The 27,946-nt window shown below is 41.0% G+C and overlaps 1 protein-coding gene across 8 annotated transcripts in view; it reads left to right on the top strand.

Annotated features, from left to right (window-relative positions):
* KAT6B (lysine acetyltransferase 6B) overlaps positions 1-27,946 on the top strand; it is an 89,440-nt gene that overhangs the window by 4,495 nt on the left and 56,999 nt on the right. For 6 of the 8 annotated variants that reach the window (XM_082223541.1, XM_082223539.1, XM_082223534.1 and 3 more), the window contains exons 2-3: positions 5,218-6,131; positions 27,685-27,793. In XM_082223541.1, the coding sequence (XP_082079667.1) occupies positions 5,514-6,131; positions 27,685-27,793 (727 nt within the window). In that variant the 5' untranslated portion in view covers positions 5,218-5,513. Of the gene's footprint in view, positions 1-1,615; positions 1,634-5,217; positions 6,132-27,684; positions 27,794-27,946 lie in introns of those variants that run through there. The other 2 variants (XM_082223538.1, XM_082223540.1) reach the window with 2 other exon arrangements.

Here is a 27,946-nt window from a genome sequence, read left to right as displayed (position 1 = left end):
ACCTGTGCCAAGTTGTGAATTCACAGGTTATCCAATAAGACATAGATCATGGATTAAAAACCTATTCAAGGCTTTCTTTTTATGATACCCCCGCAAGTTCTTACTACACTTGCCATCTTATTCCTTCTTATATTTTCATCTATATTGTTTCTTTATTGAAACATTACGCCATTAAGTGTTTTGCAGTGTCAGTTACTTGAAGTTTCTGTATATATTATTATATATAATTGCTTATCCAATTAAACACTTCGGTTTTAAAATCATAAAAAATGTAGGTTGAAAGTAAAGATAAATGGGGTGTTAACACTGTTATTAAACCATTGGGTGTTGGTGTTAACATAAAAAATTGAGCATTCATCCTGATCTGTTTGCAGAAAGTTTGTGGAGAGGTTAGACAATGTCTTTATCGAGCATGATTTATTTATGGGGAAGGTAGATGGCATGCCAAACAGTTGTTATCCCACACTTTTCACTGGATTTATCTTGTCACTTTCCTTATCGCTAAAAGTCCTTTGAGCGGGGAAGCATGCTTGTAGCACAAGAGCATCAGATCATTGTTAATTGTGCAACCTGAAGTAGCTGATGTCTTACTGATTCCCATCCGAAAACAGTTGCAGTCTGGAAGTGCCTTGTGATAGGATATATGTAAAATAGGTTCCGGGATGGTTTTTGTTAGGATTGCGGCACAGGAGAGGGAAGAGTTTAACCCTTTCCTTCTCCAGCCTCAGTTCTGACAAAGATCTTCCTAAATAAAAAAATTCCTTCCAGTAGCACCTTAAAGACCAACTAAGTTAGGTATGAGCTTTCGTGTGCATGCACACTTCTTCAGATACACGAAAGCTCATACCAAGAACTAACTTAGTTGGTCTTAAGGTGCTACTGGAAGGAATTTTTTTATTTTGACTATGGCAGACCAACACGGCTACCTATCTGTAAAAAGATCTTCCTGTCAGTCCTAGGGAAAAAAGCTTCCATTGGCAGGATGGGAGCTTTTCCCTGTAAAGCTAATAACAGTGTGTGTGAGAGAGAATTCCTGCAGAGCAAATCTTTCCTTGGTTGGAACATGTGAAGTGGCATGGGAATTCTGTTTTAGCTCACCCACATGTGAAATGAATCACCCGACGCTTCAGCCATGACTCCATTTCACAGGCTACTTATGTGAAAGGTCACTGTGTGATTAATGGGGTGTATAGGCTCCCCTGAACCTAATGCACGAATGAATGCCCGTTGGTTTCCCTGCCTCAGGTATCCATGCTAATGCCTTGGTGGCAGCAGTAGGACCCAGAGAATTGCAAGTGTTGTCAAGGGGTGGGGGCATGGGGCCCCACAGCCTCCTTAAAAATCATTTGATGCCCCTTCATGTAAGTAAAGAATAAAGGCAGCTACAGTTTCTAACCAGCTGATCACTCTTCTCGTTAGAGGTCTCCAACATACAGTAGAGGTTTCCCCAATACTCTCACTGTGTCCTGTGAGCGTTGCACATGGAAGCATGATATCCTCCCTATGTTCCACTTTCAGGAGGAAAGGATTTTTGAGAATTGCAGTCCGTGCACATCAAAACTCCCTCTCTGGTTGACTGATGTGTGTTCCTATTTGCTCTCCTGCTGTGTGTTCACACACCTCCCAGCCAGAGGTACTAAACTGAACCTTGAAGTGAACTAACTCCATTGAAAAGCCTTGTCTTTGAGTTGCTTGGATGGGAGTCTTTGTAGTGGTTCATTCACATATGAAAGCCACCACTCAATTCTGCAGATGTTTGCTATCACCTTTAACCACTTCAATTTTGATTTTCAAGAGTTAGAAAAGATGAGTCCCATGAGCGACTGGTGTAACTGAAGGCAGCCCTGTTTAGGGAAGCTTTTAATGATTAATAGACTATTGTATTTTAATATTTTGTTGGAAGCTGCCCAGAGTGGCTGGGGAAACCCAGCCAGATGGGCAGGGTATAAATAATAAATTATTATGATTATTATAACTACCGTATTTTTCGCCCTATAGGACGCACCGTCCCATAAGGCGCACCTAGGTTTTTTTGGGAGAAATAAAGGGGGGAAATTATTTTCCCCCCCCAGGCCCGGGGCTGGGGTGGGGGAAGCTCGAGCTTCCCCTGACCCCAGCCCCCAAACAGGCAGCTGTCCGCAAGCTGTGGGAGCGCTCCCGCTGCTTGCGGAGAGGTCCGCGAAGCCTGGACGCGCTGAGCTCAGCGCGCACAGGCTTCAGCATGCAGGCAACTCTCCGCAAGCAGCGGGAGCACTCCTGCTGCTTGCGGAGAGGTTCGCGAAGCCTGGACGCGCTGAGCTCAGCGCGCGCAGGCTTCAGCATGCAGGCAACTCTCCGCAAGCAGCGGGAGCCCAGCGCTGGGCTCCCGCTGCTTGCGGAGAGGTGTGCGAAGCCTGGAGAGCGTGAGGGGTCGGTGCGCACCGACCCCTCTCGCTCTCCAGGCTTCAGCGAAAGCCTGCATTCGCCCCATAGGACGCACCCACATTTCCCCTTCATTTTTGGAGGGGAAAAAGTGCGTCCTATAGGGCGAAAAATACGGTAATTAGCCTTAGGAAATTATTTTTATATGTTTTTCGAGTGTGAGTTTATGAATTGCAAAATAAAAGCTATGTAGAATGACCTACTCTACACCTTTAGGTGCCTGCCATCAACTGCTGTACCTATAATGTGTGACTTAACCTGGATTTAATCTATAGATGCTTTTACCAATGAAAAGTCTCCCTGATGTTGAGAGTGAGAATTCTTACTGCCTTATAATAATTTGAAACAAGCATGCTTGCTTATTGTCAGGTTCTTACAAAAGGGAGCAATTGCAGTGGTGCCAACGGAGAAAAAAATGGCGCTATTCATCCGGCCCCCTCCAAAAACCCCCACACTGCTTCAGTAGATCTCATTTCATGTGGTCCAGTGACCCCAATGTGTAATGATGATGGGTCAACACAAATTTATTGACTTCATAGAGTCCATCACTGTGTGTTGTAACCTGAATCAGTACTCTGACTGCACTGCAAAGACCCATACTATATGTATTGAGGAATTTATTGGCGACAATGATGCTGTTTATGTGAAAGTAGTGCAGTAATATAAACTTACAAATGACTTTACAGCTATGGTTGCCTTCAGTGGATGGATAACTTTTTTATCTCTCTTGCCCCAGCTGTAATACTATCAGACTTGCTGTTTTTGATTAGCAGTTTACTCTTAAGTACACTTATTATGGAGTAAGTCTGATTTAACTCAATATAACTTACTTCTGAGTAATTGTGTTTAGATTGCACTGCGGGAGTTATGGAGGGCATTTTTTTTTATTGCTCAGACTTCTCACAGAGTTTAAATTGCCTCAAAACTGAAACTTATTTATAAAATTGATTCTCTAATTGACTAGAGCAGCAAGGTTCTATAATTAAAACTGAACTTGTCTTGGGTAGAATTTGCATATTCTGTTAGCTGTGTTGCAGAGGAAGGTGAAATGTCTATCCTAGCTGAATTCAGAGACCTAGTTACCAGCAGAGTTCTTGGCTTCTTTCCATAGTTCCTAGTCCATTTGGTTGAGGATTTCAAGTGTGGGTACATGTAGACTGGCAGCATGGTGGAGCAGGTGACACTCTGGTGTAAACCACTGACCCCCTTGGGCTTGCCAGTCGGAAGGTCGGTGGTTCGATGGGGTGAGCTCCTGTTGCTCTGTCTCAGTTCCTGCCAACCTTGCAGTTCGAAAGCATACCAGTGTGAGTAGATAAATACGCACCACTCCGGTGGGAAGGTAAATGACATTTTTGTGGGCTGTGGCACTCATCATGGTGTCCCGTTGTGCCAGAAGTGGTTTAGTCATGGTGGTCACATGACCCGGAACGCTGTCTGCGGCTCCCTCGGCCTGAAGTGAGAGGAGCACTGCACCCCATGGTCGCCTTTGACTTAACTGTCCTGGGGTCCTTTACCTTACCTTTACCTTAGACTGACAACATTGTGGACCGCAGCTGAGGTTTTCTACATATGTTTCGGATAACTCAGGGGTTCATTGAAAGGTTATGGAGTTTCTCAATTACAGTGGTATCTTGGGTTACATATGCTTCAGGTTACATACACTTCAGATTACAGTCTCCGCTAACCCAGAAATAGTACCTCGGGTTAAGAACTTTACTTCAGGCTGAGAACAGAAATTGTGTGGTGGCGGCGCGGCAGCAGCGGGAGTCCCTATTAGCTAAAGTGGTGCTTCAGGTCAAGAACAGTCCTGTGGAACGAATTAAGTACGTAACCAGAGGTACCACTGTAGAAGATCAGTAATGGCGGACAAGATTTACTGAAAGACAGCTTGTTTAACAACCACTATTTCGTCAATATGTCTGGATAGGGGAGAGTTGGGAACAATTGCCAGGTCTCCTGGGCCTTTCTGTGCCCCACGTAAATTGAGTATGAAATCTCAGAACATTCCCCATACTCCTCAGCAAGACTCAAGGGTTACCCCAAAGGTAAATTGATGTGGAAAGGGTTCTCAGAAGGTATAAAACTTGAAAATTGTCATGCTAGGTTGATGGACGTGAATAGATTTCAACCTGGACAATGGAAGAGAAGTTGACATTCAGCATCATTAGTGTTGATGTTGAAAATGTTGCTGTAGAAATTATGGTCCATGTTCTGATGAGATAAGGAAGAGTGCTTTGCAGTAATGCCTTGTTGTTTACAAGCTGGATCAGAGTGGTAGGCTTTGCCTCTGGAGTTTTTGTAGAATCCAAGATCAGTGTTGGTGCCGGCAATATGAGTCAGTATGCGTAAGTATGCAGCCTAGGATTTACAAATTGCATGAAGGATGCAAATCTAATGGGACCTGAGAGTAAGTGTGTAAAACCTAGTGGGATTTCCTTTTGAGAAAACATGATTCTGACTGGTTTCTTGGGAAAGTAGATACTCTTTGCAGACAAGCACACACTATTTTAGCTCGGTAAGTTAGAAGATCTATCTATCGTCTAATGGATTTTCAACTGCTTCTTGATACCAGGTCTGGAGTGTAAATTTAAGGGAGGAATGTGTAGCATGCCTGGGTAGCATGCCTGTTCCCGGCAGCATGCCTTCACAAATTTTAGTAGCTTCAACATCTTGGCTATGCATGACCTGTAGAGGTGGAATTTTAAAAATAAAATTGTATACATCTGCATTCTTGTTGAGCGTTGGACTTTTGTTTTAAAGAGACTAACTACATGCATCTTTTTAAAATCACTTTAGGCTTTTGTGAAGACTCGGAGATACTTGAATTGCCAAGAAAGAAAAGTCCATCAAATTGCAGAGATGTATTCCATCTGGTATAGCAGAACAATTCCAACTTTTCATGTTGGTTAAGGATTTTAAAGAAACATTTGCATCATCTCTTTTTTTATGATATGCTAAGGATGGATTCTTGAGTTGGTGTTACAGTGCATGGAGAGGTCTTCCTGTGTTGAATACTTATTGGAATGCTCACTAATAAGAAAAGAGAGGAACTCTATGGGTAACACTTGCTCTCGAGAAATTACTGGTCAACCATGGTAAAACTTGCCAACCCACTTTACACGGAGTGGATTCTTGAAGCTATACAAAAAGTTAAAAGGCAAAAACAGAGGCCATCTGAAGAGAGAATTTGTCATGCTGTGTGTGCATCCCATGGATTAGATAAGAAGACTGTTTCAGAACAGCTGGAGCTAAGTGTCCAAGATGGTTCTATTCTCAAAGTTACCAACAAAGGCCTTGCTTCCTACAAGGACCCAGATAATCCTGGGCGTTTCTCATCTGTTAAACTGGGCGAGCTTTCTAAGCCTGCTAAAGGATCTAGGGGAGCTTGTAATGAGCTTCGGAATGTGGATTGGAATAAACTTCTGCGCAGAGGAATTGAAGGGCTCCAGGAACCAAATGGCTCATCACTCAGAAACATAGAAAAATACCTGAGAAGTCAACATGATCTTGCAGGTATTTTCAACAACCCTGTGTTTCAACGGAGATTACGATTGGGGGCCAAACGCGCTGTAAATAATGGGAGATTATTGAAAGAAGGACCTCAGTATAGGGTGAACTATGGTAGCCTGGAAGGCAAAGGAACATCTAAGTACAGTTCTTTTCCAATGTCTCTCCCACCTGTCAGTCTTTTGCCTCATGAAAAAGACCAGGTAAGTGTGAAAAGATTATATCAATGCAGGCATGTTCATTTGGGGGTTTCACAGGAAACATTATTAATATGTGTTGCTGATATATGAGGAAGTGTCACTTTTATATTATTAGTAAGCTTGATTGCCTCATTTAGAGAGGTTTTCCTTAATGTTTAAGATTTTTTTATTATTTTTAGGTGGGCAGTAGTCCTATTTGAGAAAATAAGTGTCTCGGAGAGCTATTGGGCTCTGCTGCTCTTCAAGATTTGTGCCAATTGAAGCAAATGTATAAAGTTTGGAAAACTGAAGAACCATAGTCTTCTACATGTGTAATCACCCCACCTCATTAAAAAATGTGTAGCTTTGTAGATAAACTATGGGTTTGTCAGTGATTGAAATTTAATTCTTAATTGTGCAGAAATTGCTGCTACTTATGTGATGTCATTGCTGCTTGCACTGAGGGATGTGGTGTGATGGGCAAGGATTTTGGAATTTGTGCGTGTATCTTAAGAAGTGTAAGAGGAAATAACCCTTTTATAGCTTTTGACACCTTGAAGATTCTTCCTATATTCTCATTTTCTGTCTGTTCTAGAGCACCAATTTCTGTTTGTTATGTTACACTTCATTCCAGCTGAGGAATCTAATGGAATACTGAATCCTTTAATGCTGATGGTTTCTCTCTGTGATATTAAAGTATACATTAGAGGAAAGCAACAGTGTTACAAAAGATGCAATAATAGATTCCCTTTAGGTATCTCCCCATGGTCCCTTCCTACAGTAAATTTCCAGGTATTGTCATCCATTGGATTATGACTCTAGTTCTTGTCAGGATAAAGGTATTTACTCTTTATCGCTTTGGTGTAACCCTTAAAATCAGCAGGGCTATTGGACTCATTTTATTGTAGTTTGCACTCACTTTTATGAATGGTACTAACATGAAGGTACTGAGTGGTACCACCAAACTAACTCTCCGGTACCTTTCTGGAGCCGCTATGGTTAGTCCAGAACTGCATGTTTGTTGGGTCTCACTTGCTGCTAACCTTCAGTGGAGATAGATCCAATCTTTTCTGCTTGGGAAGCCACATGGAAGGATGAGCACACATACAGTTTAAAACAGTATCTAAAAGCTATGTGCGCACTCGTGATATCATTCCCCTAACAAAATATGTTTGTACTTCAGGGATGAGGAAGTGGATCTAGCTGGTGGACTGGATCCTTTTCTTCCCCACCCCCTGCAGAAAAGGTTCAACAGAATGTGTCACAATGTTAGGTGACATGATGACCAGCTGATTATTGGGGCTCACATAGCTCTGTGTGTGACACTTTGCAACTCCCACAATTAGCTGATTATCGAGGCCTACCTAGTGTCATGCAAGTCCCTTTAGACCAGCATATCTACCTGCTGGGGATGTGGGTGGCACTGCGGTCTCAACCACTGAGCCACTTGGGTTTGCCAATCAGAAGGTTGGCGGTTTGAATCTGCATGATGGGGTGAGCTCCCATTGCTGTGTCCCAGCTCCTGTCAACCTAACAGTTGGAAAGCACGCCAGTGCAAGCAGATAAATAGGTGCAGCAGGGAAGGTAAACGGCGTTTCCGTGCACTCTGGTTTCTGTCATGGTGTTCCGTTGCACCAGAAGTGGTTTAGTCATGGTGGCCACATGACCAGGAAAGCTGTCTGTGGACAAACGCCGGCTCCCTCAGCCTGAAAGCGAGATGAGCGCCGCAATCCCATAATCGCCTTTGACTGGACTTAACCGTCCAGGGGTCCTTTACCTTTTACCTATCTACTTGCCCCACACCTGATGTCATATATGCTTAGGTGTAGGGGCTGTGGGCATGACTTAGCCAAAGCAGCCTTACAAGCACATGCAGAGGCCTGGCAGGCCTGGTTAGGTTAGGGCAGGCCCTAATTGGCTTCCCTTCCCCTTGCTGTAGTGGAAGCCAAGGAACCTTAGAATTATCTCTTCTTTTGGCATTGGAAGGAGAAACATGCGCAGTTCTTATGCCTATACAGTGGTGCCCCGCAAGACGAATGCCTCGCAAGATGGAAAACCCGCTAGACGAAAGGGTTTTCCGTTTTTGAGCTGCTTCGCAAGACGATTTTCCCTATGGGCTTGCTTTGCAAGACGAAAACGTCTTGCAAGTGTTCCGATTTTTTTTCGCTCCCCCCCCCTTTTCTAAGCCGCTAATAGCCTTTTAGCCGCTAATCCTTTAATAGCCGCTAAACCGCTAATAGCGCTAAGCCACTAAGCCGCTAATAGGGTTGCTTCACAAGACGAAAAAACCGCTAGACGAAGAGACTCACGGAACGGATTAATTTCGTCTTGCGAGGCACCACTGTATGTTTTCCTGTCTGCCGGGAATCGAAACTCCAGAATGGCAATGTCTGGGTTGGAGCTGTGGCAGAAGGGTTAAGATACCTCCCTACTAGGAGTTGACAGTAGTTGCTGGCCTAATCATATATAACATCAGGTGTGGGGCGGGTGACTGGTTAAGGAACAATTGGGACCTTAGGGTGAACTTGTGATGGTTCCTTTGCAAGCAGGACTTACTGTCAGTGTCAATTAGCTAATGTAATATTGACATCAGGTGATTGACAGGTGCCATCAGCCAAGTGGGGGGAGGATCTGGCCAGCCGGATTCAGTTCCCCACCCCTACTCTAGGATTAGCTCTGTCTCCCTAGTTGATTGTGCTCTACGTGTTTGGCAGGCATCCTTGGTCGACCATAGCCAGAAACCAAAGAATAGCATAACTAGTTTATACCCAGGCAAGCTTTTAACTTACTGACCAAAAGCTCCCTCTACCACAAATGACACCTTGAGGTTCCCTTTGCTTTACAAAACAATCTATTATAAGGTGGAATGTGGTATGAGCTTAAATCCAAGCCCATCTTTTATAAAGCCAAGTTAGAAAATATAAAAACAAATTTCACTGTTTAATATTGAAGCCCAATATGGTAAAAACACGATCATTTCACACACTTTCTATGTATTGTTATATTTGGCAAGGAAACACTTTTTTACTGAAAATCCACAATATGTGTCATGTAGTACTACGAGGCTTCTTACTTTAACTTCAGTTTTATTCTTGCCAGTTCATTTAATACAAGAGTGGATAAATGGGGGACCACTTGCAATTTTGGTTGGACCGTGTGATTCCTGCTGGCTGCTGGGATTTTTGCAAAGAATGTTGGATTCAGGAGTTTTAAAAATACAAATTTGCATATAGTGTATTTTAGTGGTAGTCTGTGTATTGTAGTTTTGCACTTCCGTTAGTTCACCTTCCCCCCGTGTGTGTGTGTGTGTGTGTGTGTGTATACACACATCTGTCAGTTCCTTTTCTTTTTTAACAAAGCAATATTATGCTCAGGGTGTCCACGTGTAAATATTGTTCAGAGAGGGTACAGTTCAAAATCCTACAGAGGAAGTGGCTGCAACAATAATGGGAAGTGCTATGTTCCCTTGAGCAGTTATGATGACACTGACTCCCATGTCAGAATGTAAAATGTATGTGGACATTCTTGAAGTCCCAAGGAAGAAATGAAATATCCCATACCTACTTTCTTTTCACACCTTAGCTATACTGCTTTAAGAGCATGTAGAATTTAGCTAGCAGATGAAATAGTGTGGTTTGGCATATTTATACAGCTTGCACTTACATGTTATACACACGTGTTATGCAGGAATGTGGCTTAAAGCCAACTTCTGCAGCTGCCAAAGCACAGCATATAATTTTATATATCAATGGATGGTATGGACTTAAGTGAATATCGCTTTGCACACATTCCAATTTTATTGTGTAATTTTCCATGTTAACTCAGAAGCACTTCATAAAGCCATGAACCTTTTTTACCTTACAGTAAATGATCATTCTTCTTTCTAGATTTCATAGAATCACAGAATTGCAGAATTGGAAGGGATCCAAGGGTCATCTAGTCCAACTGCCTGCGGTAGGGATCCTGCCAATGTAGGAATCCCAGCTAGATCATACATGACAGATGACCATCTAACTTTAAACTTTAAAACCATCAAGGGAGGAAAGCCCACTACCTCTTATGTAAATCTGTTCCGCTGTTGAAGAGCTCTTACTGTCAGAAAATTCTAACTGATGTTTGGTCGGAGTCTCCTTTCTTGTAACTTCATTATTTCAGGTTCTAGCCTCCAGAGCAGGAGAAAACAAATTTGCTCCATCCTTCATGTAACAGCCCTCTTTGGTGTTGGCTATTCTATCTTCTCTCAGTCTGCTCTTTACCATGTCAAACATACCCAGTTCCCTCAACTGTTCCTCATGCAGCTTGGTTTCCAGACCCTTTATCATGTGCACACGTCCCAGCTTGTCAATCTCCTTCTTAAATTGTGCCCAGAACTGGACACAGTACTTCAGGTGTGGTCTGTGATCTAGACACTATACTTCTGTTGATACAGCCTAAAATAGTATTAGGTTTTTTTGCTGCATCACACTGTTGACTCATACAGTGGTACCTCGGGTTACATAATGCTTCAGGTTACAGACTCCGCTAAACCAGAAATATTACCTTGGGTTAAGAACTTTGCTTCAGGATGAGAACAGAAATCGTGCAGCAGCGGCAGCAGGAGGCCCCATTAGCTAAAGAGGTGCTTTAGGTTAAGAACAGTTTCAGGTTAAGAACAGACCTCCAGAACAAATTACGTTCTTAACCCGAGGTACCACTGTATTAAGCTTGCGGTCTACTAAGACTCCTAGATCCTTTTCACATGTACAACTAGCAAGCTATGTGACCCCCCATCTTACATTTGTGCAGCTGGTTCTTCCTAAATGTAGAACTTTCTTTGTCCCTATTGAAATTAGTTTTGCCCCAGTTCTCCAATCTATTAAGGTCATATTGAATCCCAATTCTGTTTTCAGTGGCATTGGCTACCCCTCCCAGTTTGGCGTCATCTGCAGATTTGATGAGCATCCCCTAAATTCATTCATCCATCATTTATAAAGATGTTGAACCACAATGGGCCCAGGACAGAACCTTGTTGGCACCCCACTTGTTACTTTTTTCCAGGATGACAAGGAACTCTTAGTGAACACTATTTAGGTTCTGTCAGTCAACTAACTACAAATCCACCTAACAGTTTTCTCACCCGATCCACATTTTACCAGCTTCTCCGGTAGAATATCATGGGGGACTTCATCAAAAGATATACTACATCCACAGCATTCCCCTGACCCACCAAGTTTGTAACTCTTATCAAAAATATAAATGAGTTTTGTCTGGCATGACTTATTACCTGCGACCAAATAGATATAAGCCCAATAGATATAACTTTGTGGCTTTTTCATAAGAAGTAAAGCTATCATTTAGGGCCATACTCCATGTTGAGTTGCAGCTTTCAAATTTATTTTTATGAAAGTAGCTGCAGCTGGAGTTGATCAGGGCTTTTGTAGCATCCCTGAAACAAATCCCAGACCAGTAGTTATTAGCCATGAAGGTGAAGACTTCAAACAAGTTTTAAAAACTTAAACCCTGCAAGTTATTCATTCTGTGCCAAACAGCAGATATTATTTTTTTTTGGGGGGGGGGGAATCTTGTCCACAGCTTTACCATCCTCTCTCAACACTGTGATCCAAATTCTGATCTCTGGTGCAGCAGCTTTTATAAACTATAAGCACAGGTAATTTGGACCGTAGACAATGAAATACGAGCGTCTAACCTTATTTAACTTCTGGTTCATGGTTGTCATCATTGAATGATACTTATATTTAACCTGTGGTAAGTTGGAATTTGTTTAGAGTACATACAGGAATTCTGACTGTCTTACTTCCATCATTTTTGAATAGCAAGAGCATTTTTAGAGGTAATAATACAAAGATAGACTTAACCCGATTATTTTTACTTGAAAAGTACTGGAGGAGGAAACATTTTTGAAAGGTTTTTGAAATGTTTCAGATAATAAAATTAAAGAAAAATGGTAGAGGTGGGAGCTTCTTATGTTTAATGTGAAGCTTATTATGTTAAGCTGACTTACAAGACTTAAATAAATCATTTTATTCATTACTAATTTTTAAAGAGAATTTTGCCTTGGGAATTCTTATGCTGATAAGGTCATTGTGTACAAAGGGTAGATGACAGAGCTATAGTGTTTCCCTTTTCTCTTTTTAAGTATAAAAGTTTGCTCTGTGTAGTTTTTAGCAGTGAGACTGGGCATCTGTTCAGCAAACGGGAGTAATCAAAGCCGCTTACCAAGTCATTGGCTAAGGATGCTTCTTAAAATTTCTGCAGAGTTCAGCCTTTTAAAAAAGCTGTTGCTAAGAGACAAATGTATGTTGACATGAGGGCATGTCAGCATGCTTCCAATTGTTTTAGAAGCAGTTAGGCCTGTCGCTTTGCAGATGGTAGAAACTCTCTTCATAGTGGGTGGATGTGTGCTGATTATCTCATTGAATTAAGGTAACCTTTTGTCATTCATTGAGGTCCTCAGCTCAGGCACCGAACAGCTGCTCTAGGGTGTCTCACCCAACATCCTCCCCCCTTTGTATGCAATGATTATGCTAAAGAGTGTCCAGGCTGGTGCCAGGTATTCAGCCGTACATAAAATAAAACTCCTTTTAACACTACTGTGTATGATTAGCAAAAATGATTTGCAGGGTCCTATATTTGGCTGAATGATAGATAGCTCGTCCTCAAAAGAATTTGCAAGCCAAGTATACTGAATGTCTTTATCCAAAGTAATTGTTTTTTAATAGAAAGATGGAAGGCTGACCTTTCCCTTATTTATGTGGCTTTATGCTGCTGAAGTTCTCTGATTTTGCAATTTATTGGTTCCAGCTGGACTGTCTGTTTTTCTGTATATATTTGACTCCTCATATTGAACAGAACCAGTGCTACTATTTAGAACTAACTCTGCAAAAGAGTGCAGTACATATCAGATGAAAATGAAGAATTCAATACTAGTGTGTTATGTATTGTTGCATGGTATGCATTCTTGAGGTCTGGAAGAACCACACTTTAGTCTTATGAGTGCTGAACAATAAAGTAGCATTTCCAACTTCTGTATTCTTTATGAAGCCTGTATATTCCGGACTTGAGGAAATCAACCTGTCAGGTTTTGTAATAAAGCTGGCATGCCTGAAAAGAAAGCCTTCATAATAATAATAATAATAATAATAATAATTTATTATTTGTACCCCGCCCATCTGGCTGGGTTTCCCCAGCCACTCTGGGCGGCCTCCACAGAAACCAAAAAAACATTAAAATATCATACATTAAAAGCTTCCCTGAATAGGGCCGCCTTAAGATGTTTTCTGAATGTCAGGTAGTTTTCCATCACCTTGACATCCGATGGGAGGGCATTCCACAGGGCGGGCGCCACCACCGAAAAGGCCCTCTGCCTGGTTCCCTGTAGCTTCGCTTCTCGCAATGAGGGAACCGCCAGAAGGCCCTCGGCGCTGGACCTCAGTGTCCGGGCAGAACGATGGGGGTGGAGACGCTCCTTCAGGTATACTGGGCCGAAGCCGTTTAGGGCTTTAAAGGTCAACACCAACACTTTGAATTGTGCTCGGAAACGTACTGGGAGCCAATGTAGGTCTTTCAAGACTGGTGTTATGTGGTCTCGGCGGCCGCCCCCAGTCACCAGTCTAGCTGCCGCATTCTGGATTAGTTGTAGTTTCCGGGTCACCTTCAAAGGTAGCCCCACGTAGAGCGCATTGCAGTAGTCCAAGCGGGAGATAACTAGAGCATGCACCACTCTGGCCAGACAGTCAGCGGGCAGGTAGGGTCTCAGCCTGCGTACCAGGTGGAGTTGGTAGACAGCTGCCCTGGATACAGAATTGACCTGTGCCTCCATGGACAGCTGTGAGTCCAAAATGACTCCCAGGCTGCGCACCTGGTCCTTCAGGGGCACAGTTACCCCATTCAGGACCAGGGAATCCCCCACACCAGCCCGCCCCCTGTCCCCCAAAAACAGTACTTCTGTCTTGTCAGGATTCAACTTCAATCCATTAGCCGCCATCCATCCTCCAACCGCCTCCAGGCACTCACACAGGACCTTCACCGCCTTCACTGGTTCTGATTTGAAAGAAAGTTATTCAGATGGTGTAAAAACATAAACCCGGGCCATTGTCGGGTGCAGGAGCTTACAAATGGATGTGCTTCCTAAAAGCCCCCATCAGCTTTCAGATTGACTAAGATTTATTTGGTGACTTGCTGCTTCTTTCCTTTCAAGTGAAACTGAACAAATGTGTCTTTTATCGCACACTAAGGGTTTTTTTTAAAAAAGGACTAGGTAAAGATGCTTCATAGCCACATGCAAGTACTGATTGCCCATCCATTACACATGAGTGCATTTACTCAAGGTATGTCCTCATTTGTTTTTTGGAGCCTACGAGGGCTAAGGGTGTGACAGATTGCCACCTAAGCAGACTTGTGAACCTTTACCTTGTAAAATTATTATTTTAACCTCTCCCCCTCCCCCCAAGTACCTTGAAGCAGAATAATCAAGGGCAGACAGAGCTTGTCAGCAACTTTAGTTGCCAGTCCCACTCCCCTGGTACTTTTGCCAGCTGTCCACAAAGCTGTTGGCGTGAGCCATCAATACTTCTAGGAATGGTGCAGCAGATGTCTTAAGCTAGGCAAAAAGATGCCAGGACTGGCTGAATCAAGTCTGGGCATGCAATAAGCATTTGCTCTTCTCCCCCCCCCCGCCCCGCCCGCCAAATACCGGAGAGTTGGCTGTGCCAGAAATGTATGTGAGAGTGAGAGCACAGTGTCTTAAAAGCTCCTTTAATTGTTTGCCAAGCCTCCCCCTCCCCAGATCAGAGAATAATAGTGTCTGCTCTGCAGGACTTTGCAGAAGCTTGGGCCAACACATTGCAGTTGGGACTTATTGGCAGTCATGAGAGCTTGCATGTGCTTGCCTGTGCTGGTTGCAAATTCTGTGGAGTCTTTGCAAACAGGATGAACTGGCACTTTGCTGTATTCTGACTCTCTGTGCCATATAGCAGAGGTGGGGAATCTTTGGCCCTCCAGATATTGCTGAACTAAAACTCCATAATCTCTGGCCATTAGCCATGATTGCTGGAGCTGTTGGGAGCAACATCTGGAGGACCAGAGGTGCTCCACCCCTGCCCTGCCATACAGGTGACAGGTTCCTGATGCAAAATGTTGGAGATCAGATTAAACATATCCTGGAAATTAGAAGATCTAAGTATTCCCTCTCAGCTCCGACAAATTGTTCTTTATGTGCTTTTAAAAAAGATCTATGTTTGGACTTTGCCGTCAGTTATGTACACTGAAGCACCGATATTAGTGTTTTGTGGTGCAAACATTTTGCAGGAATCAGGGTGCTTTGATTTAAAACAAGGCAGTATAAATCAGTTTTCCAATTTTCCTGAGCCAGCATGCATTCAAATTAAAACATATTGGGTTGGATCCAGACTTAGTCATACTCAGGCTTGTTCAGATGAATGGGTCTTGATTTAGTCCCACTGATTTAACTGGACCTACACGTGTGTCTGGATCCAACCCATTGATTTCTAACCGAAATGTATATTTCAGAACCTTTAATCTTGCAGCTCTCATGCCTTTTGTACTGTAGAATCATGTCTTGCTTATAAAAGTCTTAAGATTCCATTCCATGTGCACCTTTAATTAATCTCCTTGCGGAGACCCGCTCTTGTGCTGCCACCCTGCAGACCTCTCATGGAGGAGGCACACAAAGAAAGGCCTTGGGTGATTAGAAACAAGTCCCACTGAATAAAGTGGAAGTTATTGCTGAGGAAATTTGCATAAGGTTGGGCTCTAAAAGGTGTCACACACTGTCCATAAATAATATTTGTTAAATTTTATTTTATTTTTTTACTTGCTCCAAAATTGCTTTGGGACTTTTAAGTGGGAAATAATATACAAATTTAATCAACCTTCTTCATGAGATGAAAGTCACTGTGTGCTATCTTTCATCAATTGCAGGGGCTTAGGTAGTTTGGCAATAAACTAGGAGTAGAAAAATCATTCACATGGGCTCAGTGGATGATCCTTGCAGGACGTTACCTGGATTTACTGTCATGGTTTGTTCACCGCTGGCCCCAGCATTAAGCTAAAGTGTGGACATCAACTGTTGTACCATGCATGCTTTCCCCACAGCTTTTTCTATATAAAGAAAAGCAGCTTTTTTAAAATAAGGAAACAATTTCAGTTTTAGTAAATTAATATATTCAGAATTCTTTTGAAACCATGTTAGTTTTATGGGAAGGTATTTATAACTGAAATATGCATCTGCTTTTACTTTTCTTTAAAAAAAAACACAATTGTTTTTTTATCCACCTTGATAGGACACTTTCTTCTCATAGAGATACTTGGAATGCAAGTAATTTGCATTCCATGGAAAGTAGCAAATTTGATTGATTTGGATATCAGTGTCTGTAGGGACTTCAGCTCAGTGGTGGAGTGCATGTTTTGTATGAACAAGATCCCTGATTCAGCTCTTGGCATTTCCAATGAAAGGTAGCAGAGCTAGGAAAAATATCTGAGGCCCCAGAGAGTCACTTTCAGAGAAGATAGCAAGTCTAGCACAGGACTGTCTATCTGAAACAATGGAGAAGGCAGTTTAATATCTTCATATGAACACTTCCACCTATGAACTCTTCCTGCCTTTTAACAATTATCAAAGCAGCTTTTAAAAAAATCCTTCTCATCTTTAGGAAGTGCTGGAAGGGGATTTCTTCCTATTTATTAAGTTAACTAGTAAAGTGAATGCCATAATCTTTAACAGTACAGTGGTGTGGATTGATGTACTTTTCATCCTAGTTGGCAGGGATATTGTTGCTCTTGGCAAAACACTTTTAGCTAATGACTGCCCTTCTGTTCTCTGTCCAAGGATACAGATTTCTATGTATAAAACCCAAGATAGATTATCTATTTATTGTTTATTATCATTCACCTTCCATGCATATATATCTCAAGGGTGGTGTGTGCAATATAATAAAAATTAAAACTAGTTAAAAACAGCACAAAAATAACAAGGTGGATTTAAAAACAATTCAAAATACACACCCATGGCAGAGACCTATTCATCCAGTTGAGAAAGCTTGTTGGGAGGAAATGCATTCAGTTGTTTCTAGAAAGTGCAGATATTGGGCGCCTGTCGTAAATTGACGGGAATACTGTTCCATAGAACAAGGGCAGTCATACCGAAAGCTCTGAGTTACCATAGAATAGGTTTCTTATATCTTTGAAATGTGAAGTAGACGCTCTTCCGCAGACTGCAGTGACCTACTGACTTATATGAAGGATAAGAAGGTATTTCAAGTAAACTGGTCCTGAGTTGTACAGGGCCTTATATCGAAACCCTGAATTTGGCCTGGTAGCAGATTGGCAGCCAGTTCAAATCCCACAAGGAAGGAATTAGATGCTGGTGGTTGTTTGAACCCACAAGCAGTGAAGCTACTGCATTCTGCTACAGCTGCATTCTCCGAACCAAATTCAACAGTAACCTCAAATAGAGCACATTGCAGTAAGGTTGAGGTTATAAGTGCATGGACAATCGCTGTTAAACATTCCTGATCCAGGAATGGTGATAGCTGTCTTAGTAGCCCAAGCTGGTAAAAGGTACTCCTAGCAACTGAGAACACTTACACCTCCAGTGACATCCATAAGAACTCCCATACATTCCATCTGTTCCTTCAGAGAGAGTGCAACAGAGCTTCATGGTTGTTGTTGTTTTTCTCCTCGGCCCCTCTGCTTTCCCCCCTATCTAGTCTGATGGGAAAGGTGTGGAAAACTTAACAGCATCTTTACTATTTTGTGACATTTTGTTTTGCCTAAATGTATTGTCCTGATAAGGATATTGGAACCTTTCTTATAGGTTAACATGTCTAACAACTTTAAAATAAAATAAAAAACTTTTAAAACCCTGTATAAATTGGTTTCGGCAATTACTTGTCACTCGTAGACCTGCAAGATTGATAAGTGTGTTCCTATAGACTACAATCACAGGGGCTAAATATATTAATTTATGGTACTTGAAGGTAAATGAATCTCATGCTGCTCTTTAGCCTAATCTGTTACTGTAAAAACTGTACCACTCAATGTGTTTCTCTAAGTAATTCTGTTGCTTAAATCCAATTACTGTACAGTGCTTTTGAAATCAAGTTTATGTTGGCTGCAGGGCAAAGCATTTTGAGCCTTGTCAGGACTCACTTAGACTCACTGGTGTACATTATGTAGATTGTTTTAAGAGTGATTACTGTGATTCTAGAGCACTTGGTATACTGTATTTATTTTAAAGAATAATGAAACGAAATAGATTGCTTTGAAAGGCAATAACATTCTCTCATAAGAAAATGGGAGTGTATTTCATTATTCTCTGATGTCACAGGAATTCTTTGCAAAGATTTTGTGAAACTCATTTTCTATACCTGGAAGAAAGTGAAGACCAGGGTCTTATGGGGGTTTATGTACGTGTTTCAGCCTCCCTCCAGAATTTTCTCTTTTTCCAGTGGAAAGTGAGACAACCTTTTATGAAACACTTCCTCTTTTAGGAGAATTAAAATGATTTAAGGCAGTGTTTTAAAATATTGTTTTCAGTTTGTAGTATCTGTGTAACCCAATTACTATATTGAGTACAGTCGTACCTTGGATCCCAAACACCCTGGAACTCAGACATTTTGACTCCCGAATGCTGCAAATCCGGAAGTCATTGTTCTGGTTTACGAATGTTCTTTTGGAACCCAAACGTCTGATGGGGCTTCCGCAGCTTCTGATTGGCTACAGGAGCTTCCTACAGCCAATCAGAATCTGCAGTTTGGTTTTCAAACATTTTGGAAGTCGAACGGACTTCCGGAACGGAATCCGTTCAACTTCCAAGGTACGACTGTAATTGCAATTCCTATAGATATGCAGCTCTCAAATACCATCTTCTCCAAATTTCTGTATCATGTGAAAGAAACTGAATTGTATGTTTTCCATGTATAAATTTTTCAAACTAACGAAACACCATCTGCAGTATCACCTCCGGTGCCCATTTATTGCAGAATAAAAACTTAAATATGAGGTTAATCAAAAAATATACATCACCATAACAGATACTTTTAACAGCAAGGGTTATAAAATAGTTGTGTCTTACTAGACCTATATCACACAATGAAAGAGTTTTCAACATTAAAACTCTGAAATTAATATCAGCAACTTGCCTTTTTATGTTCCCCCAACAAGACATTTCTAATCAGCACATGCCTCTTTCTTTCAAGTCCTAACTTTGTTACAGTAACAATGCTAACATAATCAGAATCTATGCCAAGCATAACTGTTGTAAAGGACATTGAGAGAGATCTTATACTATCATGCAAACAATTACCATTTTGAAAAGCAAATTTTAAAACAAAATATACAAGGGATACTTTAACTAACAGTTTCATAGTACCAAAGGACTATTTTGCCAATTAATGTATTAGTTTTGTGTTTGCCTGTGGAGTGAACTAAAATGTTTCATTATGGTCTGTGCCTCAAAGATCTTGAATGTATGCTTCGCTTCTCTGATCATCATGAAGTTGAAGCTTGTTGTTTTAAGCTAGTACGGGCAGCAAGGATTCCTCTTGCAAGGTCATGTAACAGCTATTCACGCAAAAATGTGGGTTGTGCTTAGACGGGCTGAGGAAATTCTAGTACTTGGACTAATCTGATATTGGCTCTGAGGCAATTAAGTAATACCTAGCATAATTGTGCAGGAAAATTTGCAATAAAGGATCTGCACTGACTGCCAATTTGCTACTGGGCAAAAGTTCAAGGTTTTATTGTTAATATATAAAGCCCTAAACAATTCAGGACCTGGTTATTTGACAGACCACTTTATCTCATAAAGCTGTATTTGGTCAATTTCCCTTCTAATACATACCATGGACCAACGCTTGTTTCTGACTCATTTTTATTCAGACAATCCTTCAGTGAGTAATGATTCTGCTTTTTAATTTTTGATTTTGTAAGTCCTCCATGAAATCCACATTGCCAATTGCAAATAAGAGATAGCTCTCCTTTAAAACATTTGTAGGCACATATATACCTTGGTCATTGGTATAGCCCACATAATGGGCCTCAACTATTTGTGTTTCATATTGATGACAACATTTATATTAGATGCTACTCATGGGGTAGCTCAACAACCTTCCTTTTCCTTGTAGTTTGGTGAAGTGACAATCCTACAGCTACCTGCTGCAGCAGGACACATGTAGATTGCAGATTTTTGGTAATTTCATGCCGTCATGTTGTCAATATTCTGGACAAGGTGACCATTTTGAATGCCCTCCCTTCTGCCGTCCATAGCACTTGTGGGTATAGCAACGTATGGATTCTGAACTACTGGGTGGTGGGGGGAAGCAGCTTCAAGAAAAAGCCCTTCAATATTATACCACAGAACCCACAGATATAACCTACTGCTCGACTGCTTCCAGTGCCAGGCAATTTGGGGAGGGGGGGTAGTGGCAAAAAGAAATGAAATAAATTTGTTCCAAAGACTGTGGGGGCAGGGTAGGCAGTTTCCCAGATTTTTAAAGAGATTTTCTGTCTTCCCTTACCTTAACCTTAAGAGGTGGGTGAGGCTTCTTTCTTTCTTTCTTTCTTTCTTTCTTTCTTTCTTTCTTTCCCCTCTCTCTCCCCCCCCCCTTTTTAAAAAAGTATGGTGGTCCTCTGTATTTCCAGCTGTCCTCTGGTACTGCTTGAAATGGGAGTTGCAATCCAAAATATATTGAGGGCACCAGGTTGGGAAGGGTTGTTATCTCTCTCTCCCTACCCCAGCAAAGTTTAGATTACAAGCCACTTACGGACAGAAGCACTGTACAAATAAAAACATGACTTTTAAGGCAGCGAATACCGAATTCAGATCACTTTTCGTCTTTCCATTGTTGTGGCATGGAACTTCATTTAAAATGCCTGGTGTTTTAAATATGTGGTCCTAAGACCAATTAAAAACTGCCTTGCAGATGAAAACAAAAAGCGTGATGGATCTTTAATTGAACATGACAGCTGTTCATTTTAATTACTCCTGGATCAAAACCATCTTCCTGAATGCTTGTTATCAAGTGATTTACCTAAGGAAATAAGATGAGTGATAAAAGGGTTCCTATGAAAAGTAACTGGTTTATTTTCACTGGAGATTCTATCCCTTTTAACTTAAAATATAGCCAAGTTTGATTGTCTCTTTTGTTATTAAAGAACTATTGATATATTGCGGAAAGAAACAGTGTCCTCTCCTCTAGTTATGTTGTGCAGGTTTCATGACAGATCCCTCTGAAAACATTGGTATTCCTGTAACCTTTGAGAGATATGTGTAGAGTATATTAATGAGCACTACTTCCAAGTGATGTACAGTAACTTCACTCTCAGATAAAAACAGATGTGAATGATTCTGTTTTAATATTTAATTAGGCTCTAGGCCTCTGTTGGCTTGTTTAAGCTGACCTGACAGTGTTATACCTGGAAATACTTCAAATTAAATGCTGAGTACTTGACCTTGTTCAAATAGTTGTAATTTAATAAGCCTGATACTTCTTTGTGGAAGTACCATGGGTAATGAGAACTGTTCTTTGGCAGGATTTGCTTGCCTTTGAAGGGAACAATTTGCTGCATGCCTCTTTTTAAAGTTTATCATCTGAAAGGGTAGTATTTTATTTCTTTATTTAATGGAAGAGTTGTAGAGTGATAAAGTGGCTCCAAAGTTAAGTTCCGGATCTCGCGTCAACTAACACCAGAAATGGAGAGCTTGAGGCCCTCCAGATGTTATTTTACTGCAGCGTCTGTCTTCCGTGCCGTTCACCATGATAGTTGGAGCTAGTGACACTTCATAGAATTGTAGAGTTGGAAGGGACCCCGAGGGTCATCTAGTCCAACCCTTTGCAGTGCAGGGATCTCAACTAGAGCATCCATGGCAGATGGACATCCAACCTCTACTTGAAAACTTCCAATGGGAGAGAGTTGTGATACAACAACACATTTTGGGCCACATTTTCTTCATTCCTGAGTTACACACATGGAATTGATGCCTACGCAGAGCCAGTTTCAAGAACATTCTAGAGCTTTAGCCAGGAACATGATTCTCATTCCTTCTTTCCTCAGGAGGCAACTTAAGCCAAACACATACATACAGCATTGGCTGGGATCATTCTTTTTGCTTCTCAGCTCTTCCGTTAGAAGTAATTGAGGATTTAAGCTATATTTCTGTAGGAAGTCTTTCCACTTGTATTTTTTCATATTTTGTTTCTAATATTGTTGGAACGTGTTCCATAGTTTTTGTTTTGTTCTCTCCTTTATCTGCACTCCTATTCTGAGGCCTTGCCCCTGCTGCTCTTAGGAACCCTTCCCTGCCTGTTTCACTGTCCTAAACCAAATCCCCATCATATTTCTGAAGGGGAAGGAAGACTTGGGGTGGGAACGCTTACTGGAAACAGAAGATGCTTTGCTATCCTCTCCTTAATTGGAAATGATGCTCCACTCATCTGCATTCTGATTTTTCATGAAAAACCTAAAGGGTTTGGCTTTTCCTTTTTGCATTTTACAGAAATGTTTTGGGGGAAATGACTGAAATGAGCCAAAGGGAAGTTTGTCCATCATTAGCTATGTCAGGTTGTGTCTGAGCTCTCTTTCTCAAGGTAGTTTTCTGCCATTTAAGGGAAAAGGTTTGTTGGCATTAAGTATAATTTAATCCTTCTGTGTGGTTACTTCTTCAGGTAAAATGAGTAGTTAAGTTTTTTCTAGAATCTCTCTACTTTCGGCTGGCCTTTTAAAATCAATTGAATAGTTCCAGTTGTTTCTGTATCTTAAACCCTCTCTGTTTGTATCAAACCTGTTGAAATAAAATTACTTGGCACAGTTGTAAAGGGGATTGAAAAGTGTACAATGTAGAAATGCCAGGTGTGCTTTGCTTCTGCGGTTCTCTAGAGCTTGGTAGAACTGTTGGCTCCATTTTATAGTTTCCTTCAGTGTGAATTTGTTGACCCAGATGTAAGACATCTGTATTTTGGCATTCTTGCATTTCCTAATATTTCGCTGTTTTATCACTCCTACAGTCTCACTACTTTGGTGAGTAGTATTACACATCTGGGTATTGCTTCTCCTTTCAGCTAAAGTGGCTTACAGTGAAATACCCAAGTTTACTTAAAACAGTTATTTGAAACAGCATGTTTAAAATATATCTGAGTAAAACCTATTGAAGTAAGATGCAATCTTCATTAGCTCAAATTTAATTTTTATAAGTGTCTTTTATGCTGATTATTGATCAATCATGACTTTGGAATTTGCTTCTAATGGTTCCAGCTGTTGTGAGAAGAAATCCCAATTAGTTGCTTGCTTACTAACACATGTGAAATGTGTTAAAACATTACTCTATGTATTTTTCCTGCTGTGGTAGGCAATACAGATAACATCTGTAAACGCTGATTAAAAGAATGGTCTCCCTCTACCAGAATTTAGAGAATTAGCATGTTGTAGCTTGACGGGAATATTCTTTATTGTGCATGGAGTGGCCTCTGTCTATAGTTGTAAGATGCCTTGGGTCTTTTTAAGAAGAAGACATAGAAGAAATCTAATAAACTAATCTTAAGTGTTATTCAGAGCATGGATGGGTAGGATCTAGCTAACATGGTTCCGTAACACAAAACCCCTGTGGGGAGCTGCTGTGTGAGTTGATGGTATCAACAGTATCTTGCATTTGACAGCAGAATGTCCTTGTTACTATTGATTGGGCTGCTTGGTCAAGTGAAAACACATTGATCTATCCTTTAAACTCAGCTGTATGAAAATTTAGAGATGTATATATTATGTCATTGAACAGTGGGTGTTACAACCCTTTAAGAGCTTTCATAGTAAATCTAGTCCAAATTGGTCACCTGGAATATGTATCTATAATGATTCTGAATCATTCTATATTTTGCATACTAATTTCCTCACTCCTTTAAAAAATGTGGCATTTTAAAAATTAATAATTTGCTAAACTAAATGATGGCCAAGCAGTGACTTTGGTGGAACTCACTGGGTGACCTTGGGCAAGTCACAGCCTCTTAACCTACTTCACAGGGTCATCGTTGTAGGGATTATCTGAGGAGGGGTTGAAACATATACTTGGAGAAAAGGATGGGATATAAATGCAATAAATAAGCTCTTCTGCTTACCCGCTTAAGAAAGCTAGAGGGGCCAGCCAGATGGAGGTGTCACTCGCCAGCCTGGCATCCAAAGATCTCCGTGTGGTCCCAATTGGACCTGTGCCAGTTGCAAAACATGCTTGGCTAATTTTTTAACACAATCACAGGGCCATAGTAAATGCCCAGACCGCAGCCAGGTGAGGCAGCAGTGATGAAGACAGATCTTGATGTTTCTGTGTTCACATTCCTTGGCTTATTACTTAACACAACTTTTGCTGTTAGATTATTCCAGCTCTTTTTTCCAGGGTTGCAAACTTCATTCACATATTACAACTGATATTCTCTGGGATTTGTCTCTAAGGTTTTGTATCTGATATTAAGCAGGTGTTGATTAACCTCTGTCCTGTGATGGATCAGTTGCTAGACTATAGTTTCTGTATGGTAGCTGAGAAACGATCCCAAAAGATACGATTGCATGAAATATAATGTCAGGCGGATGACAAGTGTGCTTGTGGCTGGTGAATTTTGAAATACTGGTGTCCCTGCCCCCCTTTTTAATAGGCTGAAGTGGCTAAACTATGGTCCCTCCAGCGGTTGTTCCCAACTCCTTTGAGCCCCCATCAGTGTGGTCAGTGGTCAGGATGATGGGAAATCCACCCCTGGTTATAACATCAACCTCACCATTTGAAATCCTTATAAAATGCCCTGCGTAGTAAAAGTTCATTTGGTACTTTTAAAAATAGTAGTAGTAGTCTCTCCCCTCTCCTATACTTTGTTGATATTACTTTTCAGGTATAGATTTATGTCTCGTATAAATTGCTATGTTTGGCAGAGTATGGAAAACAAGTCTGTAAAATTATGTAATGTCTGAAACTTTGTGTTTATGATTAATTAGGTTATCATAAAATGTGTTTTTGTGTGCTGAATAATTGGGTCCTACTTTTTATGTGTTCAGCTGCAGACTAAGGCTTTCAGCCTGGATCTAGTTACTTTAGTAGCCTTTCTTGTTAAAACTGTTTTTCTTACTGGTCTTTGGAACACAGCCTTCAGTATGTTCAAATTAATGTAATTTGAATTATATTGACATTAGTTCATAAATTGTGGATACTGGATTAGTTGGCTTAGCTTCTGTATTGCTGTTTGAGTTTTAACCAGTCATTTATTGATGTTGTATTAAACTTGCTTTATAGTTGTATCCTAGTTGTCGTAGTTCAGATTTTATCTGGTGAGTAAAGTAATTTGAAATACTCTGACATCTGGTACACCAGCACAGTTCCTTCTGCCTAAGGGGTTTCTATTTCAGGACAGCATCTTTTGTATCCAGAGATTTACTCTGTCATGCATGAGATGTATTTTCCAAAATAAGGTAACTATAGTCACATAGGTGACTGATTGGCTGCGTGAAGATAAGTTGAATTGGTTCTTTAGAAGAGTGCTGTGCTTTCTCAGAATTTGAATACACCTCAAAAATCTACTGAAAAAATATCACTAGGTGTTGTAACCAGATGTGTTTTCAAGCAGGCACCCATCTGCTGAACACACAGATTGGTCCAGGGCATAGGAGTGAGGCGATCTTGAAGATAACTTGGCCCTAAGGTGTTTATAAAAGTACAGTGGTACCTCGGGTTACATACGCTTCAGGTTACATACGCTTCAGGTTACACTCTCCGCTAACCCAGAAATAGTGCTTCATGTTAAGAACTTTGCTTCAGGATAAGAACAGAAATCGGGCTCCGGCGGCGCAGCTGCAGCGGGAGGCCCCATTAGCTAAAGTGGTGCTTCAGGTTAAGAACAGTTTCAGGTTAAGAACAGACCTCCAGAACGAATTATGTACTTAACCCAAGGTACCACTGTAAGACCTTAACCTTGTTCTGGTAGCATATAGGCAGCCAGTGCCCTTTAGCTAATGGTAGGTAATTTCTGTTACACATGCTTTAATATACTGTCTGTTTTCTGAAGATATCTCATTGAAATCATTGTTGGAGTTAAGGAAATATTTGACTCAATTGGATCTTTTATTTCTGTAATTAATAGATTGAGGGTTTTTTTAATAAAAGTTTTGTAAATACAATGGGATTATGATTGGGAAAACATTGATTTGATATTTGAAATTCTGGCTTAAGTGGGTTGTTTTTTTTACTTGTCAGTGACTGCAATAAATCTTTGATTTGTTGATAGGTCTTCCTGTCTCTCAGAGTTAAAATGTATAGTCTGTTCACGATTCTTCTGCTTGTTCACAGAAAAATCACAGTATACCTGTTTTCCTTCCATGTCTTCCTCTACTATTATAGCATTTCTTTTCATGGTTTTGAACTCATTTCATTGCATGCTCTCTGTTCTTCGTTGGTTTTGCCTCTTCTCAAACACCAATCTTATTAAACCACCACACCAATCTCCATGCTTGTGTGCTCATGATTCCTTACCTATTTACTTCTCTCCTTAAATAGTCAGCTTCCTCGTTTTAAGGAATTATTAAAAATGGCCTTTTCTGTCTTTTTTTATTTCCCTCTTGATACAGTGGTGCCTCGCAAGACGAAAAGAATCCATTCTGTGATTCTCTTTGTCTAGCGGTTTTTTCGTCTTGCGAAGCAAGCCCATTGACGGATTAGCGCTATTAGCGGCTTATCTGCTGCTCAGATCAGCTGATAAGCGGCTTAGCGGCTTAGAAAAAGGGGGGGGGAAGGAAAAAACCCAGCAGGAACTCGCAAGACATTGTCGTCTTGCGAAGCAAGCCCATAGGAAATTCGTTTTGCGAAGCACCTCCAAAACGGAAAACTCTTTCGTCTAGCGAGTTTTCCGTCTTGCGAGGCATTCGTCTTGCGGGGCACCACTGTACTGGGTTGGATCCAGAGAAATCAGTAGTTTCAGTAGAAGATGACTTTGCCGCTCTCTCCTTTCACCCAGCGGCCCCCTGAAAAGACCTTTCTTGAGGGTTGTGGGACTCGGCTAAAGTGGGCGGGCTGTGTCACAGGGCGCTCTGCCAGATAGTAGGAAGGGAGCTACTCTGTGGTGGCTCCACAGTTACATAATTTATGAACCCATACATGTGAAAATAGTTCAGGTGTAATTTAAGAATGACAGCTGCTGATCTCTTTGTGGATGAGGGGAATATTGTCTGGTTTTCATGTAAGGAAAGAGATATTATAAGCAGCTGCTGCTGTTCATGAACTTGTTTCTTAATTTCAGTCTCCACAGCTATTTCTTGGTATTCAAAACTGTGTGTGTATTAAAGAAGAACCAAATGTTGACAGATGATTTTTACACTGAAGTTTTTTCAGTATTCTAAGAAAAAGCACCCAACTGGTATTAATATCTAGTATTAGTAAACTGAGGCTATATTAAGGATATTTTAATTCTGCATTGCGAAACAAAAGCCTAACATGTTTTAATAAAAGAGAATAACATTTTGAGGTCACAAAAACAGGAAACAAGATTCTGTATGCAAGAGAACCAATAATTGATTCAACACTTTCTTTCCCTAGCCACGAGCAGATCCCATTCCAATATGTAGCTTCTGTTTGGGGACAAAAGAATCAAATCGTGAGAAAAAGCCAGAAGAACTCCTTTCCTGTGCTGATTGTGGCAGCAGTGGTAAGTCTTTCACTGACCAAATTAGACAGACCTTTTCGCAGTCTTTTACAAGTGTTTTTGCAAGCCAGTGGTTCTTTGAGGGTGTAGTACATCATTTCTGTGAGCTGAAGTGTTCCCTCTATGAGTGCAGCTTTCCCTTTTGGGGAAGAGAAG

This window comes from Podarcis vaucheri (assembly GCF_965113315.1).
Source record: "Podarcis vaucheri genome assembly, chromosome: 5".
NCBI classification, from domain to species: Eukaryota; Metazoa; Chordata; class Lepidosauria; order Squamata; family Lacertidae; genus Podarcis; species Podarcis vaucheri.
This window is presented reverse-complemented; position numbering and strand designations above follow the sequence as displayed.